This window comes from Hippocampus guttulatus, chromosome 7 (genome assembly GCF_054856545.1).
Source record: "Hippocampus guttulatus isolate MCC_2025c chromosome 7, RoL_Hgut_1.0, whole genome shotgun sequence".
Classification (NCBI taxonomy): domain Eukaryota; kingdom Metazoa; phylum Chordata; class Actinopteri; order Syngnathiformes; family Syngnathidae; genus Hippocampus; species Hippocampus guttulatus.
The window spans coordinates 16,044,202-16,069,337 of record NC_141267.1 but is presented as its reverse complement, the minus strand read 5'-3'; the positions used below and the strand labels follow the sequence as shown (position 1 = coordinate 16,069,337).

The window sequence follows — 25,136 nt, the reverse complement described above, 5'->3', positions numbered from 1 at the left end:
CACACGAGCTGAACCCTGTGAGGGTCACTGGCTTTCACGTATGAGCTCTAAATGGAATCTGGCAGCGTGAGGAGCTCAGGCTTGGCCTGGAGCCGTGCTGGTAAAGCACAAAACTACAAGAGGGACAAATTTGAACATTTTTCCTTCCTTTACGACTCACATTTCTTTTCCATCTCCCTTTTCGCCTTCCTTTACCTCACATTGCCATTTTCTTTGGACATGTCACACATTCAAACGTTTGCCCTTTTGTTTTTTTAAATTTATTGGGTTTTTTTCCGCTTTGTCCCGCCTTGCAAACTTCCCTGCCTCCCTGAGTATTTGGTGCACCTTTTGACACCGTCATCACTAACAGTTTAAAAGTTGAAGTTAACTTGAGACTTACTTATGACTTTCACTGAAGTGACTTAAGCCCACCTCTGCAGTACAAGATCTTTTTCCCTTGTGCGTGTTCCCTTACAGTGTTGTTTGTGTACTCCAGTTTAAGTACAAGTTAAGAAACCCTTGTTTATGCTGAACTTGGCCTTGAATACAAGCATGTGCACGTTGGCAACACCGCACGTGCATTTTGAGGGGCAGAAAATAACGAGTACTGTTGAACATAAAAATCAATACGGCACCACCTTCTCCATCACTCAGTTTCACGGGTTAAAGCACTTGATGCAAGACATCTGCTTTACTGTAAAGTCTCACTGTGTGTGTGTATGTGTGTGTGTGTGTGTGTGTGTGTGTGTATGCATGTGCCCCCAAGGCATCAGAGTGCCACATTAAACTTGAAAAGTGTGTGTGTGTGTGTGTGTGTGTGTGTGTGTGTGTGTGTGTGTGCGTACGTGTGTGTGAGAGAGAGAGATGAATATTCATATACAATATGGGCACATGGACTCTAAAGTATGCTTCTTAAATTCTGGAAAAAAATCACAATGGAACCTCCAAAGTGGAACAAGCCGTTCCGTGATGCTGGTTGTTGTAATTTAATTTTTTTCCCCTTCCCACACAGAAAACAATGTAAAGTAAATTATTGACTTTCCTGCGGTCCCTTCATAAAAATAATTTTTTTTTTTTTAAATTTAAAAGAATTAGCAGTACAGTGTCATTCCTAATGTAACCCTAATAAAGTAAAACCAATCCACCTGAGACACATGAGAATACCTGTAACCACCCAGGATCAAAATAAGCGGCTTCACGTTGCAGTTTGCAAGTCAAAATTCACATGTTGCGCCTCATTAAAACACACTCAACAGCAAAACCGAGAAGGAATTTTTATTTTATTTTTGCGATACGTGGAGAAGGTACCAAAAATCTTCACTGGGTTGGACTCACATGTGTAACATGGTGCAACATGCTTATGTCATGTGTGACACTTGGGAAGGAGCAGCCAGAAGCAAATGCAGCGCTGTATCGGGTACACTAATATGCTACAGACGCTAGCCCGACTAGACCGATGCAAATGTAATAAATACGATGACATCGACACAATCTTGTTTGGGAAAAAAAACCCCCCAACAACTTGGTGCTACTTAACCACACCAGCGAACTATGAACAAGGTTTGGCCAGCAAGCTAGTGGGGCTAAATACATTACAGAGTTGCTTAGTAGTCAGTGATCATCACCTTCATGGTTTTGAATAAGATGCATGTAGTTCACACAAAGGGATTACAAGACCGAGAGTACAAAAAACAAAAAAAAAACCAAAAGACAGAGAAGCCATGCTAACTGCTTAGCTAAAATGGACACGTAATTGCGGAAACCAGAAGAAAGTGCATATGTAATTGAGTACACGTTTCATCGGAGCCTGGCTGGAACTGCATTAAAATCTAGCGTATGCAACAACTGCAAAATAGCAATTTGACAACTATCTGGAGAGAAAATTATACTCAATAACAGCGGTGATAGGACCACAATCGGAAATGGGGTATGTCAGCCAGGAGGTATGGCCTATAAAGTTAAATGTATATTGATAATGAATATTTATGGGAGTAATGTTATTCGTTTTCACAATACAGGCCTGAGTTTTGAACTTTTGCGCAATAAATGTTCTCAAAATTAAATTAGTTGATGCCTCTCTCTTTCTCTCCCTGTCTTTTATTTTTTTAAATCAATTTAGCTTAGCTAAAGGACTGTACATACAGTACAACCAATTCAGAAATGCTAAACTTAAACTTATTTGTGTTTGAAATCGTTCCACTGAAAATGTTTGCAGACAAGAAAATGCAGTTAGCTGCTGTGCACAATATGAATTTGAAAAATGAAAACAAAACCAGGATGGCCCGGTGGTCCAGTTGCTATAGTGCGTCGACCTCGTTGTACAGACGTAACGGGTTCGATTCCAGCTCCGGCCTTCCTGTGTGGAGCTTGCATGTTGTCCCTGTGCCTGCGTAGCTTTTCTTCGGGTACTCCGGTTTCCTCCCACATTCCAAAAACATGCATGGACAGGCTGATTGAACACTCAAAATTGTCCCTCGGTGCAAGTGTGAGCGTGAATGGTTGTTCGTTTCTGTATGCCCTGCGATTGGCTGGCAACCAGTTCAGGGTGTCCCCCGCCTAGTGCCCCAAGACAGCTGGGATAGGCTCCAGCATGCCCCACGATCCTTGTCGGATAAAGCGGATCAGAAAATGGATGGATGAATGAAAACAAAACCATGTGTTATATTGTCATTTTTGTTGAATAAAAGTCTTGCTTTAGGTCCTTGGGATTAAAGTACAAAAAATTGTTGCTCCGAATTAGAAACTTGCTCCTCAAATGAAGTCATTGATTAACAAATCTCCTCAACGTTCATTTTGCAGCAACTGTCCATTTTCTTGCTCTGCTCATTGACTTCTCAGATAACACAGGCTAACGTTAGCCTACCCAGTTGAATTGATCTGTAATGTTCCTCATAGTCTATGAAGTAAATGCACTCAAATGCCCATCCCCGCATGACATAACACTCCGGGATTGCCGTGTTCAAAGAATTCCAACAATCTCCAGGAATCACGGCGTGTAAAGAAGGGTGCAAGCCCGAACCCGCGAAGTCTTATCGGTCAGACAGCGGTGTGCCGAGATGTGTGATTCATCTCCGCCTGATAGAAGCACATCCAGGGCCCGGGATGACTCTGGCAAAACTTTTAGTGAGAAGAGTTCAAGTGAACTGATTTTCTTGCTACCCACTCCTTTTGCCTGTTGTGATTGAGGTTTGGATTCCAGACACGACACCCACGATAGCTGTCACTCTTGTGACCGGTTGAATAAAAAAAAAAAAAATGGACATGTATGTTGTTCATGATAGGATGTATGACGAGCAATACAGGACCTATAGTAGTAGGCCATTTCGCTTGTATTTTGACATTTCCATTTGGTTTGTATCTGAATAAACTCCTCTCAGGGAAGTTGACCGATCAAATGGAAACCATGAAAGTGGTGAGCTTTTCAGGTCTGGGCAGAGCAGAGGAAAACTTTGATAATTCACTATGAAATGTCAAACACTCACAATTTAACACATTTCTATGACTTTGTAATTTCCATGGGAAAACTGGATTTGACCAACAAGTAAGATTTGTGATACAAGAAAATAAACGTGTTAATCTAGGGACCAGTGAATTTTTTCTTTTTTTTTAATTTTTCATTGTTCATGTCATTTTAATCGATAAATATTGATTCTGAACGGCTTTGAGGTGCGTTTTTGTGTAGTATTGACGGTTACTGTAATTGCTTCATGATCGTGGTGGTATTAAGAGGTGGATTAAATTGGGTAAGTCCCCACCGAGTACCAAATGCTCGGCTCTGTTCTAATGCCAGTTTTGATTGACAGCATTTTTGCAATGTTTGTAATTGTGATTTCTAGTCATATGTTACAAAGTAAACCCCGGCAAACTACATTAAAATAACTACTCCAGATCTCTATTCCTGGGGTCAATAAACAAAATAAAGGGTGTGTTTCCCTTTAAGAAGCCCCCACCGCGCGCCCAGCGGAGGGAGGAAGTGCAGGTCTGCGAAACAGCGGCTGAGGAGAAGGGAAGGGGGTGGAGGGGGGGGGGGGGTGATCCAGCCGAGGACGGTTTCAAGTTCCCCCGATAGAAACTGTGCCTGATTTGTGGCCAATGTTGGAGATGTAAAAAAAAAAAAAAAAAAGTGAGCGAGAAAGAGAGGGAGGCGGGAGCGAGGGAGAAAGGGAGGGGAGGAGGGAGGGAGGAAAGGGGGAGGAAAACACTGAAGGGGTAGCTATGGAGATGGAGCGTTTTCCTGGCTGCTTTCTTTGACAGGTGTTGAGTGGGGCAAAAGTCTTAAAACAGAATCCAGCATGTACGCCAAAGGTAAAGGAGCCGTGGTCCCTTCCGACAGCCAAGCGCGAGAAAAGTAAGTCCGAACGTTTGTTTTCTGTTCAATCTCTCGCTTTTTTTTAAGGCTGCTTTTACCTGCACGCCGCGCCGATGTGAACTTTCTCCAACTAGCTTCCGTCACTGTGAATTGACATTGTTTTAACGCACGCCTTCAAGCGCTTTAAAGGTGCGCGCGTTAAACTTTTCACTTGTTCAACGGACTTCCTGCTCGTGTTTCTTTTTTTTTTTTTTGAAGTTCGCTCCCGGTGCTTGTTGTGAAGTGCTGCTCTCGCCGGAGAACCGAGCTTGACTTGCGGGGAGCTCACGTGCGGGCTTGCACGGAGGAGTCAAAAGTTTTTGTCCCGGTAAACTTTTTTTTTTTTTTCCAGAGAGAGGAAGAGGCAGTTTTGTGATTTAATGGTGCGCATTTGCAGGGCACCGGAGCAGACAGACTTTTTTTGCGGTGAAAACTGGACCGACCTCGCGGGGCTCTGGTGGCTTATCGTGCACTGAAATCACGGAGGTGTGCTTTAAAAAGACACTTGCAACCAGTCTCTTGTTCTTTTTCGAGCGCATTGGCTGTAAAACTAGATATAAACCTGAAAAATGCACGCGCAGCTCCTTTTACTTGCAACGGTGGACTTTTTTTTTGCACCAGCCATACGAACATCAGTGGGGTTCATTCATATTTAACCGTTATGGGCAAGCTATGGGCCGCGGGCCACCTCCAGTCCGTTAGGGCATTTGGTCCGGTTGATGCAAGCGAGAAGAAAACACTTTTTAATACACATGCGCCGGGGTGTGCCTTTGAGTTTGGACACAATGCATATTCTCAAGAAATGACATTTTCAGTAACATGTGACAAATTGTTCATTTTCTAGTAAGACACTTTAAAAACATCAAGTTTGTGCATCATGCTTTCATACTTCCATACACTGTGTGGCTCCTTCTGGTGTACACGCTTTGGCCACCGAGGGGCAGGATAAAATAAATTGCATGGCTGCCTAAATGAAAGAATGGTGACTTCTCAGTCAGCTGCAGTAATAGTTTTTTTTCAGAGAGGGTAAAAAAAAATATGCCTGTGAGTATTATTGCATTGTCTGGTTATATGTTGTTGCTCCACCACTTGTGTTTAAATATCTGTCGCTTAAAGGATAAAAGCACCGCAATGTCAATGCTAATTTTGTTGGCATGCATAAGGCGTTTTACATTGTGTGTTAGCGTTAAGCTAATGTGCTCTTTTTTAAAACATAGTTCTGAGGTGTGTGTCATTTTATTTTCTTGTATGTTACGTTTTACAGTACCATACAATGAACGAGTTGGCTCAGTGGCGTAAGAAACAATGCGGAACTTTGTCACTAACCGAGGAACCTGGAAATTTAAATCAGGGGGCATATCCCTTTTTTTATTTTTTATTACCTCAACTTGATGTATGCTTCCTCTCAGGGTCCCAAACTTATGAAATACATCACCACTACCAATACATTGTCATCAGGGTGCCACATCTGTGTCAAGTTCTCCCTCTGAGTGATGATCAGTCATGGGTGCTTATTATCATAATTCACATAATAGGTGAGTGCAAAGGATTATTATAATTTTTTTTAAGCAGCATCATGATGGGCATCACTTTTACAGGGGGAGTTCTTTTCCGACTGTGGTGAAGGTTCCGCGCCGTCGACTCTTACGAGCCTACCATTAATGCAGTAGCAAGGTCATTCATTCTTTAAAAATATAAAGCAATCCAGTGAAAAGCCGTTTGTCATTTGAGGAATATCTCGCAGCGCTGTGCAAATTAGTTCATTCCGTGCTGTTTATAACCTCGACAACGTCATCATTGCCAGAAATATTCATTCCTAAAACACTTCTACACTATGAGGATCAAAATGAAATGAAAAGCAGTAAGTGTGCTTGTAACTGAGTGTGCCTTCCGATGACGTTTTCTAACACCGCTGTGGCAACCTGTTGCTTGCATGCCATACGTAACAATCACCGGTCAGGACCGGGGTAAAACCACGGACTTCCTGGATTGTACATTTTTAACCAATCGACTGATGGATGTCTTTTTTTAGTTGGTTTATGTGGCTTTTCACAGGCCCAAAAAGTGACACAGGATGCTGGATGTGGGACACCAACGATGCCGACAGAGTCAATAATTTATTACATGAATCAAAAAAGAAATTATTTACACAGTTGAGGTTCGGCATTCACAAACGGGAGTAGAAATTTGGGCTCCGTTAGTCGCTGAACACCCTTTTTTCTGTTATGCGCTCAGGAAATCTACGTCTAACATAAAGAACGTGGCATCTCGGGGCCAAGTAACTCGAATAAAGTGAGGGCAGGAGCTTCATTTAGTCAAGCCATAACCTTGTCTAATAGGAAAAAGAAAAGCTTCTGCCATCCGTAAGGAATTACAAATCTTTTTCAGTGTGCGTCACTTAGTCACAGATTTTTGCTTCATACCTAATTATGTACTTGCTATTCGTATTGAAAATTGTCCCATGACCCAAAATGGGCCCAAATTGAAAGTGTTCAAATATATAAACACAAACCAGCACAAAGGCTGCCCCACTAAGCATCAGTACAAGTATTTCCTTTTATATCCGATGCCTTGTTACCTTGTTGGGTCTGACATTGCGTCATCCTGCTCTGGATTGATGCGTGTGCGCGTTTTGTACACCCGCATCCCAGGTGGCCCTACGAGCAGCAGGCACGAGGTGACCCTCGAACCTACATATGATGCCTTAATATACACGTGACGTGAGCAGACGCCAAGGGTGCGTTTACACTTGTTTTCCGCTTCGATGCCCCGCTCCACCTGAAAGCAACAGATTGATTGTAGGCTGAACCCACCCCCACCCCCTCAAAAGATATGCATGCTCTTGTGATCACGAATGATCTTCTCGCATGTGGTCGAATCTCTGCCGCGTTTGAAACGATCGTGTAGGAGGCGGATTAATAATTCAGCTCATGAGGAATTCACGTCGGCGGAAAGGCGGCGACACGAATGTTACTGTAATGGGTAACAAAAGCCTCAGATTTGACGATAGAGGGTTGCGTGTCGCTTTGCGTTCGGATCAGCCGCGTAGGGGAAGCGTCGCGATAAATGTCATGCGCTTGTGCGAGCGCTTGAACGCCAAGGATTTATTTTAATGGCATTAAATACCTCGAAGCGGGCTTCTTAAACCACTTTTTCATGTCGTGGCATGTTTTTAAAAAAAAAATGGGCGCCGCGTTTGGTGCTCACAGCACGATATTTATTTTTCGAGGTGAATTATGATTCCAATCCAATAACCGATTAATTGTCCGATTCATTAGAAAAAAAATAGAATTCATAAAATAAATGATACTTTGGTCCTTTTGACACTTTACAACAATAAAGACACGAATTACGGGACAAACAATTGAGTGTTTTGCACTAATTTGCTCTTTAATTTTTTTCATGTACCCTGTAACCTGATAACATGACAAGCTGTCCCTGAAAAGGTGAATCATGCAAAAAAAAAAAAAAAATCTTTTTTTGCTGATTTATTAAAAAAAAAGGGGGGGGGTGTTCCAAATTGGCTGATGTTATAATGTGTCCATGTTTATAAAATAAATAAATAAAAAATTTATAAAACCTGAAAAAAAATAGCAACGACATTGACAGTGGCCTGCACAGCACACCACTTGCATTATATAACGATGTCTGCAGTGGTACCATGACTGAACTGACCTTTGAGATGCATCATCGTGCCACAGCATATCCAAATTGCCCCAAAATTTCAAATAGAAGAAGTTATCTTGACAATTCGTGTTTCTGGTCACTGAACTTCTCCTTGGCATTTTCATTGTCGTGAAGACAACCAGTTGCACTTCGACTTGTGCTCTCTCACATCCCAATCGCAGTCCTCTGCTCAGCCCAACTCAATGTTGACCTCACATATAAGGATATATTGAACAGGGTTCACTTTTATGATTCATCACTCCTAACACTCCCCACGTGGACATAAATCTGTTTGAGACATGCGAGTACCAGGCCTTTGCGCAATTTGATTGTAAGAAAAAGAAAATCCTTAAATTTGGCCCGATTTGTCAGTGTGTGTGTTCCCCTATTTTATCATCTGCAAAAAAGTCCACTGAGCATGCTTTGATATTCTCACAATGCTCATTTTGGGGCCGAGGCATTGAACCACTCCTCCTGGGTGAGGCGCCCCTGTCCAGAGGGAGTCTATTTTGGGGGTGCAACTATCAAATAATTTTAGAATCAATTATGCTACTGACCATCCCCATTGATTAATCGGACAAAAAATAATTTGGCATGATGAACAACAAAATGTGCATGTGAGGGTATATTGTTGCCATCCTCGCGTCTCAATGCTGCGACTGGCCTGGTGAGTGACGTGGGTGTCAGCGAAAGTTGGCTGTTAGCAACTCAGGTTAGTGGCTTACTATTAGTCAGTCGAAAGCAGCTCGTGTGTGAAAGTGCTTGTGACGTGTGTGTGTGTGTGTGTGTGTGTGTGTGTTGTCCTGCAGGCCCAACGGAGGCCTCTTGCCCTCTTCGCCCTCACCTGTCTTGTCACCCTAACCTGCCCTGCAGGGCCGACACATGTTCCCTTGTAAGCGCGCCTCGGTGCGTCATCGAATTAGCTCGTATTTACATATTCATGCAGCTCTTTACATATTCACAGAGTGTAAAGGGGGCGCCGGCGGGCGCACGACTGAACAAGACTGGAATTGTCTGTTCCCACAGATACGAACGAAAGGAAGCCTTGCAATCCCGGTCCAAGTGCCCAATTTTGATTTCATGCCGAGTAGTTGGAAACAAAAATGTTGTAAACACGCTATAGCAGTAATATAAATACTTGTATTGGGATTATTTGGGATAACAGGAATCATTTTTCACTATATGATTAAATACAGCAATGATTTGGTTCTTCCGCCTTATAGTGAGTCGTGTGGCATCTATTCCCACCCAAGTTGAAGTTACCAGACATGGTTCCTTACCTGCGAAAAGGGTGAGTCAAGTGGATCATTTAAAATGGATTTGCACTCTGGGTCCAATTCCAATCCATCTGATTTTTTTGGAGGGGACTGTCAGTTTACGTGTCCATTTCAAAGGACACATAATGTATCGGATATGGGTGTGTTTGCAATGACACGGTCACCCATGATGTAGCGGTGCACTCGGCTGACGTCGGTGCATGCAGCCTGGGTTCCCCTTCCGCTCAGTGACTGTGGAAATGTGAGAGGGAATTTTGTCTGACTCGATATGTGCCCGGCAGCTGACTGGCGACCAGTCCAGGGTGTCGTTTGCCTTTCACCTGAAGTCAGCTGGGATAGGCCCCGGCTCCCCATCACCCTAAAGAGAATAAGCGGTATTAAAAAGAAAAACAAAAGCATCGTTGGATGCTTAAATAATAACGCTGGCCAACAGCAAATTTTCATCCGAGGTGGCTTTATGTGTCCTTAAAAGTATTTTTCACGCTGATTTGAAATTATTTTTTTTCTAGCACATCCGGGCTATTGAGAGATTTAATTTTTTTTATTTTTCAGTTTGACCTATCAAATCTAAATACAGATTTTACCATGCCCTGTAATTTATAGCTAAGACATTCCGAGGAAAAAAATTCAACCTAACCCTTAATTAATTTGTTTTGAAATAGTTTCCTATATTACATTATTCTATTAAAAAAAAAAATTAAAATCTGATGTGCTAGAGCAAAAAATAAGGACAGGCTCTGAATTAGCCCCCAAAAAATTCATTTAGAAAAGTTTGCTTGCATCAAGAACTGTGAGGCAGATATACAAACCACTAGTCCACCGTGCCGCCTCCTCAGCATCTAATTAAATTAAAGCGAGCACAAGCCGTTCAGGGCCTTTTGTATTAATATCACCTTATTGTTCAGTCACTGGTAACTCTTTGAAATGTGCGCTGATGAATCCCGGGTGTTAATTTACGCTTCCGCACTCGCTGATATCCTCGATAGCGATCAAACGTCTTCATTCTGTTTGTTTACAGACATTCTCTCGTGTGATTTGGAGATTTGTTTGGCCTTAAAGATCTTCAAGTGTAAAGTTAATCAGTTTGTTTCTTTACATCCCCCCCCCACTCCTCCTCCTCTGGCTCCTCCTACGTATTTACTTGCCGTTTAATGGCGTGGGGGGGGGAGATCTTCAGGTTTTCAATGCGCCGTTTTGACTCGGCACAGATGGCGCCGCCATCTGCATTTGAGCCTTTTGAAGACGGCATAAAGAGCTGTGCAGGAACAAGAGAAAACATTGCTGGAAAAGGGGAAAGGAACCCTTGATTTAGCACCCCCGACTCTCGGTACCCTTCGGCTGATTACGCCGTCGTCGGGGAAAATGACAACAGTCAATTAATGCTGCTGCTCGTCAGCCGCGGCGGCCGCCAGTGCATGCACGTGTCAGATTGTTGCACTTGAAGTAAAGTACGCCATGTCAATATTCGATCCGCGGGTCTCAAGTTATGAATCGGTTTGACCTCGACTCACCGAGGGCTGCCGCTGTCGTTCTTTTAGAGGAATGCAGAGCAGATACCAAAAAAAAAGTGCATTTGGTGTGCACTAAGAATCGATTTTGTGGAATATTGTCCTTTGTGTGGAATGGATTGTTCATTATTTGGGCCTTTCGAGTGCACTACCTGACTGCAACCAAAGGAGGCGCTGATGATTCATCCAGTTACGTAGCAATATGACGTCGGCTATGGGAATTTGAAATACAGTGGAGTCCCGCTAATTGCCTGGCTTAGGCACCGGCCCAACCCGCGAATCGCAAAATTCTGCATATAATTGACACCCATTGAAATGCAGTGGATAGAATATTTAATATTGAATATTTTTCCAATATATTAGTTTACGATTAAAAATAGTTTAAAAATTTGAAAATAACTATGCATTCTCTATTTAAAACTACCACATAACTTTACACTCCAATATTGCAATAGTCAGAGGTATATATTCTTTATCCTCTGCGAAATACGACTAATATTACTTCAGCATCCCGAGTTGTGACCATCATCTTTGTATGCTAAAAGTCTACTTAAAATTTTCCTTATAAAATTATGACTTTTTCATTTTATTTTTGTAACATGATAACCTTATTTGTAACACTGGGACTTTATTTTTGTAGCATTGCAACATTTTCAGGAGTCATATTACAGCTTTTTAACATTATTTCCAGATCAAAACTTATTGTTGATTTGTCCAACTTTGCCTTTTTTCAGATTTTTATTTTGCAGCTTTTTTTTTTTTTCGTATTAATGTAATGTAATGTAAAATTTGGATTTTTATTAGTAGTGCTCCATTCTTGTAACATTATGCGTTATTGGGTTAAAATTACATGTAGATTCTTCTCATGTTGTGACTTTTTCATGGTATAACTTTTTTTTCCCCCTCAAAATTGTTTTTGAGGGGGGAATTTTCTTCTTCTAATAGCTTTTTTTCTTGTGACATTTTCCCTCATATTTAAACTTTTTCTTGTCATTGTCCATCTTTTTCCCCGTAAAACTTTTTCCTCGTAAATATTTAGACTCGTAATATTACAAATGTAATTCTGGCAGTTACAACTTTATTCTTGCTATTTCATGACTGTAATACTTTCATCTCACAACATTACGACTTTTTGTCTTGTAATTTTACGACTTCATTCTCGTAGCATTTCACCCTCATAATATTACACCTATTTTATGACTTTTTTTTTTTTTTTGGTCTCGTTATTTTACTCATGCTCATCGGCTCATCAGCTGCTGCGGGAGGTCTTGTCTGAAACCGACATTTATGGCTATATAATCTCCCGCTAATCATTCGAACTGCTTTCTCTGTCTGGCTGGTGCGGTGATGATAAACAGATGAACAAAATGATGGGGCATTTTTTCTTCTTTTTTTGCTGCAGGTGTTCTTCCGTCGTGCAACAGTGTGGCTGTGCATGTTTGCCGCCTTATTGACACTGATTTGTTTTGACAAAGGGAGTGGCGTAACAAAGCCGAGCAAATATAAACAGCATGTGCGATGGGAATAAGCTTTAGCGGGCACGCTCCGCTGTATCACAGCATCCACGTCGCTCAGGCGCCTTCAAGTGGTACATCCATACTGCCCTTATACGATCGTCATGAATAATTAATATTCTGGAAATAATATTTTGCGATTTTATGTGGCTACACTTGGCGCGTACGGTTTAAATTATGCATGCGACACATCTTTAGTCTTTTTTTTTTCCTCTCAAAGATAATACTGACTGTGAACAGAGGTGCTTAATCCCTCTCTTTCCCAGCACACCTCAGCTCACCCTGCTCCCGGTCGAACTATTGAATTATTGAAACAAAGACACGAAGGTTCATTTGCTAACTGTCTGCGCTTTAGCCGCTAAGCATGGCTGAGGAGCTCTTGTCTCTGGAGGCGAGTCGAGGAAAGGGAATGCGAGGATGGGGCAGCCCGGGGAGAGGGAGGGCTAAATGTCAGGTGTGTTTCCAGGGGGACCAGGTAGTAGAAGAGAAGACTTCTTGATGTGTGGGCGAGCCACAAAGCGCTCATTCGGACCAGGAAAGGAAACCACGACTTGTACCGTGTGGATTTTCTAAGTGGAGCGCACATCAGCACTCATGCATTCAGTAGTCTCTACATTTGGGTGAACATATAGTGGAATGGTGGACCACAATGGACATTGGTCGAGCTGGACCTTCAATTTGTTCATTTTTTTTAAAGCTATTTGTCTCCATGGAAAAAATATGCAAATAGAAATTATCTGTATGCACCAACCAATCTTTTAATAGTAGGCCTTTTATGTAAGATTATATTATATAAGGACGGCACCGTGGTCGACTGGTTAGCAAGTTAGCCTCACAGTGCAGAGGTGCAGGGTTCGACTCTGGCTTCGGCCTTCCTGTTTAGAGTTTACAAAAGGATATATTGAGGTCAAATCTCTCTCAATTTATATTTTTGCTTTTGTTTACACATCTATCTATCTATCTATCTATCTATCTATCTATCTATCTATCTATCTATCTATCTAGCTAGCTAGCTAGCTAGCTACCTACTTAGCATCTTATCTATCTACCTAGCTACTTGGCATCTTATCTATATACCTAGCTATGTAGCATCTTTATCTATCTATCTATCTAGCTAGCAAGCATTCTATCTATCTAGCTACCGAGCATCCTGTCTATTGATCCTTCATCCATCCATCCATCCGTCTTGTTCGACCAATTGCATATAAGTGAAACCCCTCAAAATATAAAATATCAACCAATACTAAAAAAAAAAAAAGATTAATATACAAATCAGCAGGTGCCAAACTGTGAGTATGTGGGGGTCCGCTGGACCCATACTGGAGATGTACAGTATGTGAGTAAATATATCTGTGTTTCTTGTAATCCTGTATGTTGGCATTAACATCTATGATGTTAATGCTTTGTCACCACTGTCTATCTGTAAGAATGCTAAGGAAGTTGAGAGCTTACGATGAACATGTTCTACATGTGCTTTTCCATCTCGTCTTTCTGAGTGACGTGTGTTATTCGTGTCGGGTTGACTGGGAAGCCATTCCGGTGTTCCTTATCCGCTTTGGAAGAAGGAGGCTGTGACCTTGAGGTTCCCTCTGACACCGTCTTTTCTGCACCACCTCCTCACGGCTCCTTCATCTGCCCGGCCTTCATCAGTCAGCCTGACAAAATGTCCTCACCTCTGTCCGCTTCCACTTACCCGCATCTGACCGAGTAACAAAAGGTGTGCTCCCACCCTGAAGCCTGGTCTGAACGAGGGGCTCTGAATAATGTATTGCTGCTGGGGCAGATGCCCATCGCCAGGGCACCGAAACCCTCAGATCACACCAGGCCCTGCTATGAAAGTTTCATAGCTCCAGTCTTCATGCGGATGACCGTTTGTTCCCACAGACTGCAAAACAGTGCATGGGAGCAATTCACATGGCAAAAGGAGCCTCTTCTTCTCAACAGGCAATCCTTGTACATCGAGGGGGATATGTTCTCGACCCACTGCAATTTTTACAGTAGGGGCAATATTTAAAAAAAAACATTCCTCACACGCTTTAAATGTATTTCAACACATTTTTCACACACGTATTTAAAGATATTTGAACTATTACATGAAGTATACTTAAACCCTTTCAGGGACAGTGGTTACTACAGTGGACAGCTTTTCATGTTGTCAGGTTACAGGGTGCATGAAAGGGTTATGCACCCTCTCGGAGACCACATAAAATGATGTGGCGAGCCAGATCTGGCCCTCGGGCCTTGAGTTTGACACCTTTGATCTAGAGGTATCCAGAGACTTTTGACTCCCCCTGTGACAGTGAAAATGGTCACAGACAGGTTAGAATGCGACATTAGGGATTGGATTAAATAAATGATATATATATTTTTTGCACGCACACGCATTACTAATGTTTTATTTTTATTTTAAAATTTTATTTGAATAGGCATTATGCTCATGTCAGAAGGAAGACTGTAATCTATGATCAAATGTTTTTATCCTGAGTAAACTGTGAAAGTCTTTTCATGGGGCTTGAAACGGAGGCACCAATAGCCAGGAATGATTCATATCGCTCGACAAACAATTAAGGAGTCTTTATATGTTTCCTTTAAGGGGCACTTCATTGACAAACTGGGCCTCGAGGTATACTAGAAGTAGCTATAAACAATTTAATCTTATGAGTATTTCCTTCTCTTTAAACCATCGACCAAGAGCATAGGATGACCGTCCGTCTCTGCTCGTCGGCCACAATTTATTTTTATTTTTATTTTTTTTAACGGACTCCAGTTTATTAATACAACACTTTACTCCTTCCGGCAGCCGATGAGAGGGCCCTGCAATATGGTCCAAGCCTCGTTTGCGCTTCTTCTGCTGGAACCAATGTGCTCACAAAAGTGCTCCGCTCTACTCCTCCGAATGTGTCGTGCCAACGTCTGCCTTCACACCTCTCAGTCACGGAAGTCCAATTCCGCGCTTTTATCGACAGAGGCACAATCGGCGTCGTCTTATTATTGAGAGTTCTTTGAGTTTCTTTTTTTTTTTTAAAGCATTTGGATGCAGAAGGTATCCTTTTTAAAATTTTTATTTTTATTTTCTCCTCCCCACAAACGCAGCGTTGATATCTGGTACTTGACTGCGCTCTTCACGCCGCTCCACATTGTTGTGCTTTGCAGCGGCGTTCCGCACACCGCAGGGACGTGGCCGAGTGCCACGGAGGCTCTTTGGCTCCGAGCTTGGAGAGCTTTATGGCGCACATTTACAACCCGTCCGATGTGTACATGATCTTCATACTGTTAAATCTTGTTGATCCCGCCGCCCTCTCCTTGATATCGCAGGGAATGATTCTCCACCAGTGCATTTTGTTGGGCCCATTTGAATGCATCGTAGACAAATAATGTCTCATAAAAAAACAAAACAAAAAAAACCCCAGTAAAACTGAAACATGCTTTGTTTTTGTTTCTTTGTGTGTTGCAGGTTAGCTTTATACGTGTACGAGTATTTGCTGCATGTCGGCGCACAGAAATCAGCACAGACCTTCCTGTCAGAGGTAAGGCTTCACTCTCAGGTCATGCATAATGTAAACGGGTCACCCACGGAGACTTGAAGTCTTATATAAGCTTTTTCAAATTCAAAACATCAATTTTCCCTTCCAAATGACGTTGGCGGTGAGATCCGATTCCTCGTTGATTTTCTTTTTCGATTCTGATTGGGTGAGGAAATGAAATAATCCAAATTTTCGTTTGCTTTCACGCTTTAACCCTTTCGCGGACAGCGGTTACTACAGTGGACAGCTTGTCATGTGACCAGGTTAGAGGGTGCATGAAAGGGTTAATATTTTCAACTTTTGACATGATGATACACCATTTTCAGTATTCACTCATTATCCGGAGTGTATCCTTTGGAAACAAACAAAACAAAGGAGTCAACTTCTCAACGGATGCGAAGAGACCAAAAAGTGCATTTTTTGCGTACTTTAAAAGAAATCGGAGTACCTCAGGAAATTGTCCTACTTCTCTTGGTCCAGGGAAAATGAAATACTGAACTTTTTAAGCCCAATTGATCCAAAAACAAATGATTTTAATTTTCACCATTCATGCCAGGATATCGGCTCTCTTTTAATGCACCAGGTATAAATCTTTATTTATTTTTTTTGTTCCCCAGTAGACATGACACTTTGGCGACTCGCATTTGGGAATTTACTGGGCTCCTTTTGCGTTCAACTTGATCCAAAATATATTCAGACAGACAACAAAGAACAGTTCTGAAGAAAAAAAAAAAAAAAAAAGGACATATTTGACCTAGTTTCACAAAATACCTTTTGTGCAATGATAAAATCTCCAGAGGGAGTTGGGGGAACCTCGCCATAGGCACATCGGAGAGACGTGAGCATCAGAGCTGACCACCCCCGGTTTTCAGTATTCATCCATCCATTTTCTAATCCGCTTATCCTCACGAGGGTCGCGGGCGTGCTGGAACCTATCCCAGCCATCTTTGGGCAGTAGGCGGTGGACACCCTGAACTGATTGCCAGCCAATCGCCGCGCACACAGAACAGAATGATCATTCGCACTCAGAATCAAACCTAGGGACAATTTAGAGTGTTCAATCAGCCTGCCATGCATTTTTTGGGAATGTGGGAGGAAACCGGAGTACCCGGAGAAAACCCATGCAGGCCCAGGAGGAGAAGATGCAAAGGCCGGAGCCGGAATCGAACCCTGCACTTCTGCATTGTGAGGCAGGCGTGCTAATCAGTTGTCCACCGTGCCACCATCATTTTCATCAATTATAATTTTTCTTCTCCTCCTCGCTCGTCACAGTCACCCAGACATAAGCCCAATCACAGCCGAGAACGAGGCGCTTTGAGCGGCCTCACCAGTCCCCGTCAGAGCGCTGGTTCTTTTTTTTTTTTTTTCCCTTACCAAACGATTCCTTGGCATCAAATTTTTTATGAAAGAACCATTTTTCCATCGCTGCTCAAATACACCATTCAAAGGTCACAAAAATGTCATGCTTGTTGTTGCATTCAAAAATGTGTACATTTGGCATCCTTAAACCTGCAAACATGCTGACTAAAGCAATGTTAAGTAAAGAATAACATTAGCAAGCAAGAAGTCATCGATAGAAAATGCTAAAAATGTTTCGTACCCAAACGAAGCCAGCCCTGTTTTCTTTCCCGATGGCCCCTTGACTCCTTGTTAATTTCACATAATGTAAACACGGCGCCGCTTTAGCTCCTTGATATGATTACCCACCCTTCATTATTAGGCCTAATTTGTGATAAACGCTGTGTAATTAGATCACTTTGACGCATTGTAAGCATGTGTTGTTCGCTTTGTGCTACGACATTTAAGCGGCTCAGCCGGCCTTCTTCCACTGTCAAGTTAAACGCAACGGGCGCTTATTTGGAAAGCGTTCCAAAGCAAAGTCATTGGACTGATATTCGGTCCTTGAAAATGTCCAAGATCTAAAAGCGAATGCGTTACATCACCTTCCTTCGTGATAAATTCTGGCTCCTTGCTAATGATTCCATCGCTGCCTTATTGCAGCTCACCTTTATTGGCCTCCAAACAACTTGCCAAGAAAAAGTGCTCAGAAAAATCTGCATTGGTTTTTGAAATTGTAAAAAATCATGTATATGGAACCAATGTTAAATCAAAATGACAAAAAAATTGTCTTGAGTGAGGACTGTCCAAGAAAAAAAAAATAATAATAATTCTCAATTCTTTTTAAAATTAACACACCTTGTCTGACACCACATCAATTTCTCTTCTGTCATTTTTTGCGGCATAGAAAAATTCATTTATGTGTCCAGATCGCTCCAGATTTGCCAGTTGAGCTTGGCCGGAGGAATTTTTCTCTAACCGACCAATCATAGGACGGAAAAATGCTGACGTTATAGTGGTCCAGCGAGCTGGCCCTGTCAGGCAAACTTGAAATCTGACTGGTTAAATTAAAAACTGCGGTTGATTCTACACTTTGAATGACACAGCCAGCACTACTGATTCTGAAGGCCATGGGCGGATTAGACATGGCAGCACCCTGGACTGGAAGCAACCAAGCAAGAAACAACTGTAAATGTTCCGTACCCCAAAAACATAATTGCAGTATATGCATACATGCATCATTCCACCCACAACAAAACGAGAATCTCTGAATCCCCACCAAAGCCCCCCCCCCCCCCCCCACCCCGCCCCAACAATCATGAATGACTTTCATTTTATTTGTTTTACTCCATCCACTGAGTCGCTTTGATGTAGACATCTCAAATAGGTCTGCGTATTTGGATTACGCTGACAGACGAGTGTACGTGTGAGTAAAAGCAGCAGCTTGACCTTTCACCACTCCCGCACTATCACGCAGTTGTAGCAGGAGCACATAAAGTGAGTGGAGTATTAGACAAATGGTTGGGAAAAGATACACTCTGTCAGCCATCTGTATTCATCAGTTCACTTACCAGGTTTACACTCCGGCTCTTCATGAATCACCAGAGAGCGCTGCTTTTATTTCTCCCCACTTTTACTCTTCACTTGCTTTTGACTCGGATTCACCCTTCGCTTGGGATTCATTACTGAGGCGGAAGTAGCGCAACCCCTAAACAAAACGCTACACCTCCACTTATGGGCTGTTTGACCCGATGACGGGGTTTTACGGCTGGCGGGTCGTCCGTAAATATCACGCGGCGAAACAAGGACATCGTTCGTTCGGGATGAAAATAAAAGTAGTTATGAAGGTCGGAGGAAAAGTTAATGATGTTGAATGAGAGCATCGGTCATCCCGGCTGGACCGCTTCGAAAGATGATTCGAGATGTTTGCTTGATTTGCGTCCAAAATAGACTTTTGGCGGATTGGTTGGAAAATGAAGTGATGATCGATACGCATCTGGAAACGTGTTTCGTCTGGGCGTTTCTGGATGAGGTACGAACGTAAAAGCATCACCAAAATAATACGGATTGGGCACCAATCGATACGAATCGATACAAAAATTGTCATAGCCATAACCCACGCAGGCCCGGGGAGAACATGCAAACTCCAAACAGGGAGGCCGGAGCTGGATTGAACCCGGTACCTCTGCACTGTGAGGTGGACGTGCTAACCACTGGACCATCGAGCCGCCCTACAGCAAAATAATCATACATTTTACAGAGTAGGTGATGATCATAGTTAAAGTGCATTCTTTAATATTACTTTTGTTACGGTCCCGGAACGCAATTGGACTCTCAAAACGTGGACTCAGATGAAATTGAACTAAAAGAGTTTATTCATACAAAAACTCAAGACCGACAAAGTACAACAAAGGACGCTATTTACAATAACCAGGGGAAAAAAAACCCTCACTAAAAACGCTTGCAAATGGCAAGGGTAATATGAACAGAAATAACTTGACATTAAAAGATAAGAAGATAGCCAAAACGGATACAAAACCGAGACTTAGCAACAAAAATACTTGCTATAAACATTGGCAGCAGGTGTGCACACTGGAGGGAGAGCCCTCGTCTGCCACCTGCTGGAGACACAAGAATAGGATCGCGACAATTTTTTTTTTTTTTGGTTTGTTTGTTTGAAAGTCTGATTTTTCTAGATGTTTGCCTTGAACTTTCCATTTCATGGAAGAAACAATCACACTTGGTAAGCACACAATGGAAATAAATCGAAGTGAAACCTATTCTAAAAAAAATTGGGTTTGTGTCTTTAGGCAAACGAGATGGCATGGACTATGAGGGCAACAGGTTTAAGTCATTCTGTTCAGCCGCCGTGTGCAGCTCCGTCCATGTCTCCACATTTATTGTACCCTCTCACCCACACCAAAAGAGATGTGAAAAACGTTTAGGGACCCTTTGTTGTCCCGTGGAGACTGAAGGCACGCGCTGTCTAATGTGAGCACTATTGCTCGGACTCTCAATTAACCTTTGATCCTCCCACGGTGATGTGCTCACATTTCGAGTACCTATACGGGCGCACTTTCCCTGACCCGAGTACTCGTTGTAACTACAAGCACACATCCTGTAAAACACGTAAGAAGCGATTCAATATTCACTGTGGTTGTGATTTTTTTTTTTTCTGTCACTGGTTGCAATTACAAATTGAGACTTTACACCGAAGCGAAGATCCGATTTGTTTTGAATGAAAATGGACACAAGATGATTCGGTTGGATGCGGTCAGACAAAACAGTCCAATCAGTCCACGCGCTTTTCCATCAGCCACACTTCATTCTAAGATTATTGTTTAAAAAGCAAGGCAAGAACTTTATTGATTTCTACCGGTCAAATGTCGGATCAGTTGAGTGCATGTTCCTCAGTACTCAGGCTTGGCACTGTTTGCAAATCATCTTCCAACTTTCTGCAGATTGTTGCTCTTTGTCGAAGCCAAAAGGCTCTCCATCCACTCCCCAGATGCTCGAGGAAGCTGGGTCAAAGTTGAGGCTGCCAAATTTCAACCAATTTTCTCGCTAATCAGTGTTGGCTCTGCAGGGATGGGAGAATTCTCTGGATTTCACAGTGTTGGAAGATAAAGAAATGATCTCTCATGCACCTTTCCACAAATCGGGCCGGTCGGTTTTTCACTTCAAATTAGTAGACATGGGAAACCGCGAAAACCAGGCCACAGGGAGGTTACTTAGAATCGGTCAGAATATGTCAGCAACAATGGAGGAGAATGACAGCACATTGTTTGATTTATCGGGATGTGACTAGTGCCAACAAGTATAGAGATTATTATTCCGAGGGAGGCTGAGGACCGCTAGAAACGTGAATGCTCCAGCAAAGTGGAGACTGTGGAGTATAACACAATCACATCCAGAGCCAAGGATGTTATTCAAAAAGAGACCACAGAAAATTGATCGCTGCAGCAAAGTGGAGACTGTAGAGTATAACACTGCAATGTCCTGAATTATGTGTGTTATTCAAGTAGAGACAGAGGGCGTAGTACGGATCACTGCAGCTTCTTGGAGACTCTGGAGTGCAATGCTGCATTGTCCAAAACTTAGTCTATCTGGTCAAGAAGAGACTAAGGGCATAATACACTCAAATGCAGCAAAGTGTATTGTACATGTATTGTACATGTAGCATCCAGAGCTAAGTGTGTTATTTAAGTGAGTGTGAGTAAATAAGTGAGTGACTGAGTGAGGGCAAAATAAAAGATCGCTGCAGCAAAGTCGAGACTGTGGAGCATAACACGGCAGTGGGCAGAGCAGAGTAAGGTTAGAAAATGGACAGCTGCTGGTAACTGGGGATTGTCGAGTGACCCAATGAGAGACCGGAAGTGGTTTCTGCCATCTGGTACCTGTTAGTACTTGGTTTTACCAGTGAAAAAGCGTCAGTAGTCAGTAGTGGAGGTACCTTGCAGTGCGGAAAAGCGACGCAGTCGTCCTGAGCGTGCGTTGTGTGTCGCGGTGCATGTGTGGAGCAAGGTAGCCGGTCCGCTATCACGCCCTGGATCTTATCTGGACGTCCGGATAGCAGCTGGAGTTCTCGCTGCTGCGTGAGTGCGGCGGAGAGCGACAGCCTCTCGGTGTGGGGGTGTCGGCGGAGAGGGGCATGGGGCGGGGGGCGAGATTTTTCTGTCCAACCAACTAAAGTTTGAAGGACGTTAACGCAAACTGAAATAACGCTCTTCTTCCTTGTCTCCCTCTCAGATCCGATGGGAGAAGAACATCACACTGGGCGAACCTCCGGGATTTTTACACTCGTGGTGGTGGTATGTATACATGGCGATCCTATCAAACTCTTGTCAACACGCAGCCCCACACACATGGCTCACGTTACTACTGTAAGGGTGCTCGTCGCGGCGGGACGGCGGAATGCGTCGCGCTGGGGTTGGCAGTAATTGCAGGGAACGCTAAGTGCGTCATCTCGCATATGTTGAAGTGCTCCTCGCGTGACTGACGTTCACCAGTGCGTTGCCTTCCCTACTTCTGCTCTTCGTTCTTTACACGGCATTGTCCGATAAATTCACATTAGTCTTGATTTCTCTGGGGCTTCTTTCTTCCATTCGGCCTCTTTTAACAAACGCGCCAGGTTCACTAATGCTAAGCGGCGGACAGCGTGTTCCGTTCCGTTCCGTCTGTCTGGCTGGCTCGGGTCAGTGCGCTTGCTGGCCGACGCCGTTGTCCTCCGCAGAAACAAGCCACGTTTCCAGCCAGGCAGTACAGTTCGATGCAGTTCGCCACGGTGCGGCGTAACGTGTAGGCGACAGGCTGGTGGTTATGTAATGATCAAAGCAAGGCCATACCGTGTGGTCGTGCAATGAATTCAACAAAGAAGACATTGTTGTCCTTCCTTTTCCATTATGTCAACCAGGCAACGGATTGCTTGTCCTCGTTTGGGTCACGGTTGGGCTGGAGCCTTTCCCAGCTGACAGGTACACCCTGGAGTGGTCGCAAGGCCAATTAAAAGGCATATTTAGCCCGCCCACAAAAAACATTCACACCAACGGACGGATTAGATTCTTCAATCCTCCTAACATGTCTTTGGAATGTGTATTGGAAGAACTCCACACAGGAGGACAGGAGCGCAGATTCGAACACCTCTCTGTGATTGTTCTGAACTCCTCTTTCCATGCCGGGGGTCATATTGAACGGATTAATGCAATGCTGGAAGTCTTTGGACAAGTTCCCATGGTTGACATCATGCGTGGTGCACATATTTTAACCATAGGGCCAAATTGAGCATTTTTCCTTCTTCACATCAAAGGCTAAATTATTGGATGTCCTTAAAATATGATCTTAAGCGATTATTGTTCAGCGTGATTTATACTCTGATGCCAGCAATTGCAAAAATTAAACCTGGTCAATGTTTATGATCGCATAACTCTCTGTTCTTACACTTTTGCGCTTTCTTCTCCCCCCCCCCGGCAGTCTGGATGCCCTGTGGCAACGATGCTTCCTCTCAAAGGGAAGTCTTTGCAGCGCGACAGAAAGCGAAAAGACTCGTTATTGTGACTGAGATGTGTGATGTGTGTGGTGTGCTGTCTTGGTTATGTAACAGCAGTAAACACGCATCCTATGTTTTTCCTCATCCCGTGTGGGATTGCTGGAGACAGCATTTTTGGAGAATGAATCAACAAAGTCAGAAGACGTCTGGTTTACTGTATTGCTTTGGTAGAAGCAGAGTGGCTTTCAAAGCAATGGAACCCCCCCTCCCCTCCCCCTCCCAAACGCAGCTTCCCGGTTTCATACCAAGAGCTTGACAAATCCAACTTTTTACGCTCAAGTGGGAATGTGATGCGCTACGAGAAGGAAGTGGCCAGAAAAAAGGGTGCACACAAAGAGGCAGAGGAGCCAGGGAAAGCCAAGTAGACTGAATCCTCAGCATTAGTGGCACGGGGGCGGCGAGAAGCGGAATAAGAGGTTTGACAGGAGGGCCGCTTTGTTCGGCATTCACACTCCCGCCCCGTATTGTAAATGTGCCGTTTCATTCATTCATCCTGTTTGGGTCTCAGTGTGTAGAACGTGTTGACATGGCTCGTCAGGGTCTTGGAAGAGCTCTGCTTCAGTCAGCTGGACAGTGGTAGCAACAAAAAGCAAATATACCGTGTGTGTGAATGTCTTGTGAGCGTAGCAAAGAGTGCGAGATGATTTAGGGTAGCATTCCTCAGCACCGGGCAGCGGACTGCTCCCGGATTATGCGACATGTGGTGCCAGGTTCCACAGAGAGACTGAACATTTTCTTTTTTGTCCCTTTTTAAAAAAAAAATAATTTAAAAAATAATCTATATCTATCTATCTATCTATCTATATCTATATCTATCTATCTATATATATATATATATATATATATATATAGTGGGCGTGGATGGTTGTTCGTCTCTGTGTGCCCTGTGATTGGCTGGCAACTGATTCAGGGTGTCCCCCGCCTACTGCCCGGAGACGGCTGGGATTGGCTCCAGCACCCCCCGCGACCCTAGTGAGGATCAAGCGGTTCGGAAAATGGATGGATGGATGGATATATAGATATATATTTTATCATCAGCGTCTGAAAATTTTGAAAATCAGTTGCAACCATCCGCCTCTGCTGTTGTAGAACTGAAACAGTAATTGCAACAACTACATTTAGCATCATGCTGGGTTGCACTTTGAATCTTTTGGTTTTATTGGTTGATATGCCGGGACGTCAAAAATATTGCTTCACGGGAAAACCGGTTGGGGACTGTTGACCTCGAGTGTGCGTTTGAGTGTGTGAGTGGAGAGGAGGCTGATGATTAGCCGGGCAGGCCTTTAGAGGATACGACATAGCTAAGGGGTGTCTGTCTGGGCCGCCGCGCACCACGTGGACACGAGAACTCACGATGGGGGGAGGTGGGATCCCGGGGTTGTTGCCGGGGTCCACCCATTGGACAACAACCCCCGGGACTCCTCTCCTCGCGCAAACCTCCCCCCAAAACAAAAGCTCCAGATGGTAGGAAAGCCACCAACCTTCCACATCGCTCCCGCCCCGCCGCCCCCTCGCAACCTTTGTTTGCAGGCCCGTCCTTTGTTTGCGGAAGAGAGACCCCCGAATGGATTAACTCTTTGCATTTCAGCTTCTTTTGTGTTAAACAGCCAAATCTAAGACCCCGACCCCGCTGTCACCCCGGCCCCACCCCCCAGCCGTCGTCTCCTCAGCACCTCACTAGGCTGTTCTTCGCCGCCTCTGTGGATGCTTCCTGTAGGATGGTGTAGGGGGGCAGGGGGGTGCTTTAGAATACGACCGAGGAAGGGACTGGGGAGGTGTTGGGGGACTGAAGCTTTTTTAGTGGGGGGTTCACTCATCCACATCTGTTGTTATGGGTGGAAGGATAAAGAAAAGCCTCAGTGAGGGCTGCAGGTGTTGATTGTGACATTAGCTCCTTCTTTATTGGCCACTGCTAGTTGTCTCCTCTTTATCC

General features: G+C 43.6%; 1 protein-coding gene across 2 annotated transcripts in view; it reads left to right on the top strand.

The window, feature by feature from the left end:
* Nucleotides 1–4,194: 4,194 nt before the first annotated feature.
* Nucleotides 4,195–25,136, top strand: part of ssbp4 (single stranded DNA binding protein 4) — a 95,454-nt gene continuing 74,512 nt past the window's right edge. For both annotated transcript variants that reach the window (XM_086115953.1, XM_086115955.1), the window contains exons 1-3: nt 4,195–4,330; nt 15,750–15,822; nt 21,907–21,968. In XM_086115953.1, coding sequence (XP_085972079.1) covers nt 4,275–4,330; nt 15,750–15,822; nt 21,907–21,968 — 191 coding nt within the window. In that variant the 5' untranslated portion in view covers nt 4,195–4,274. The remainder of the gene's footprint in view (nt 4,331–15,749; nt 15,823–21,906; nt 21,969–25,136) is intronic.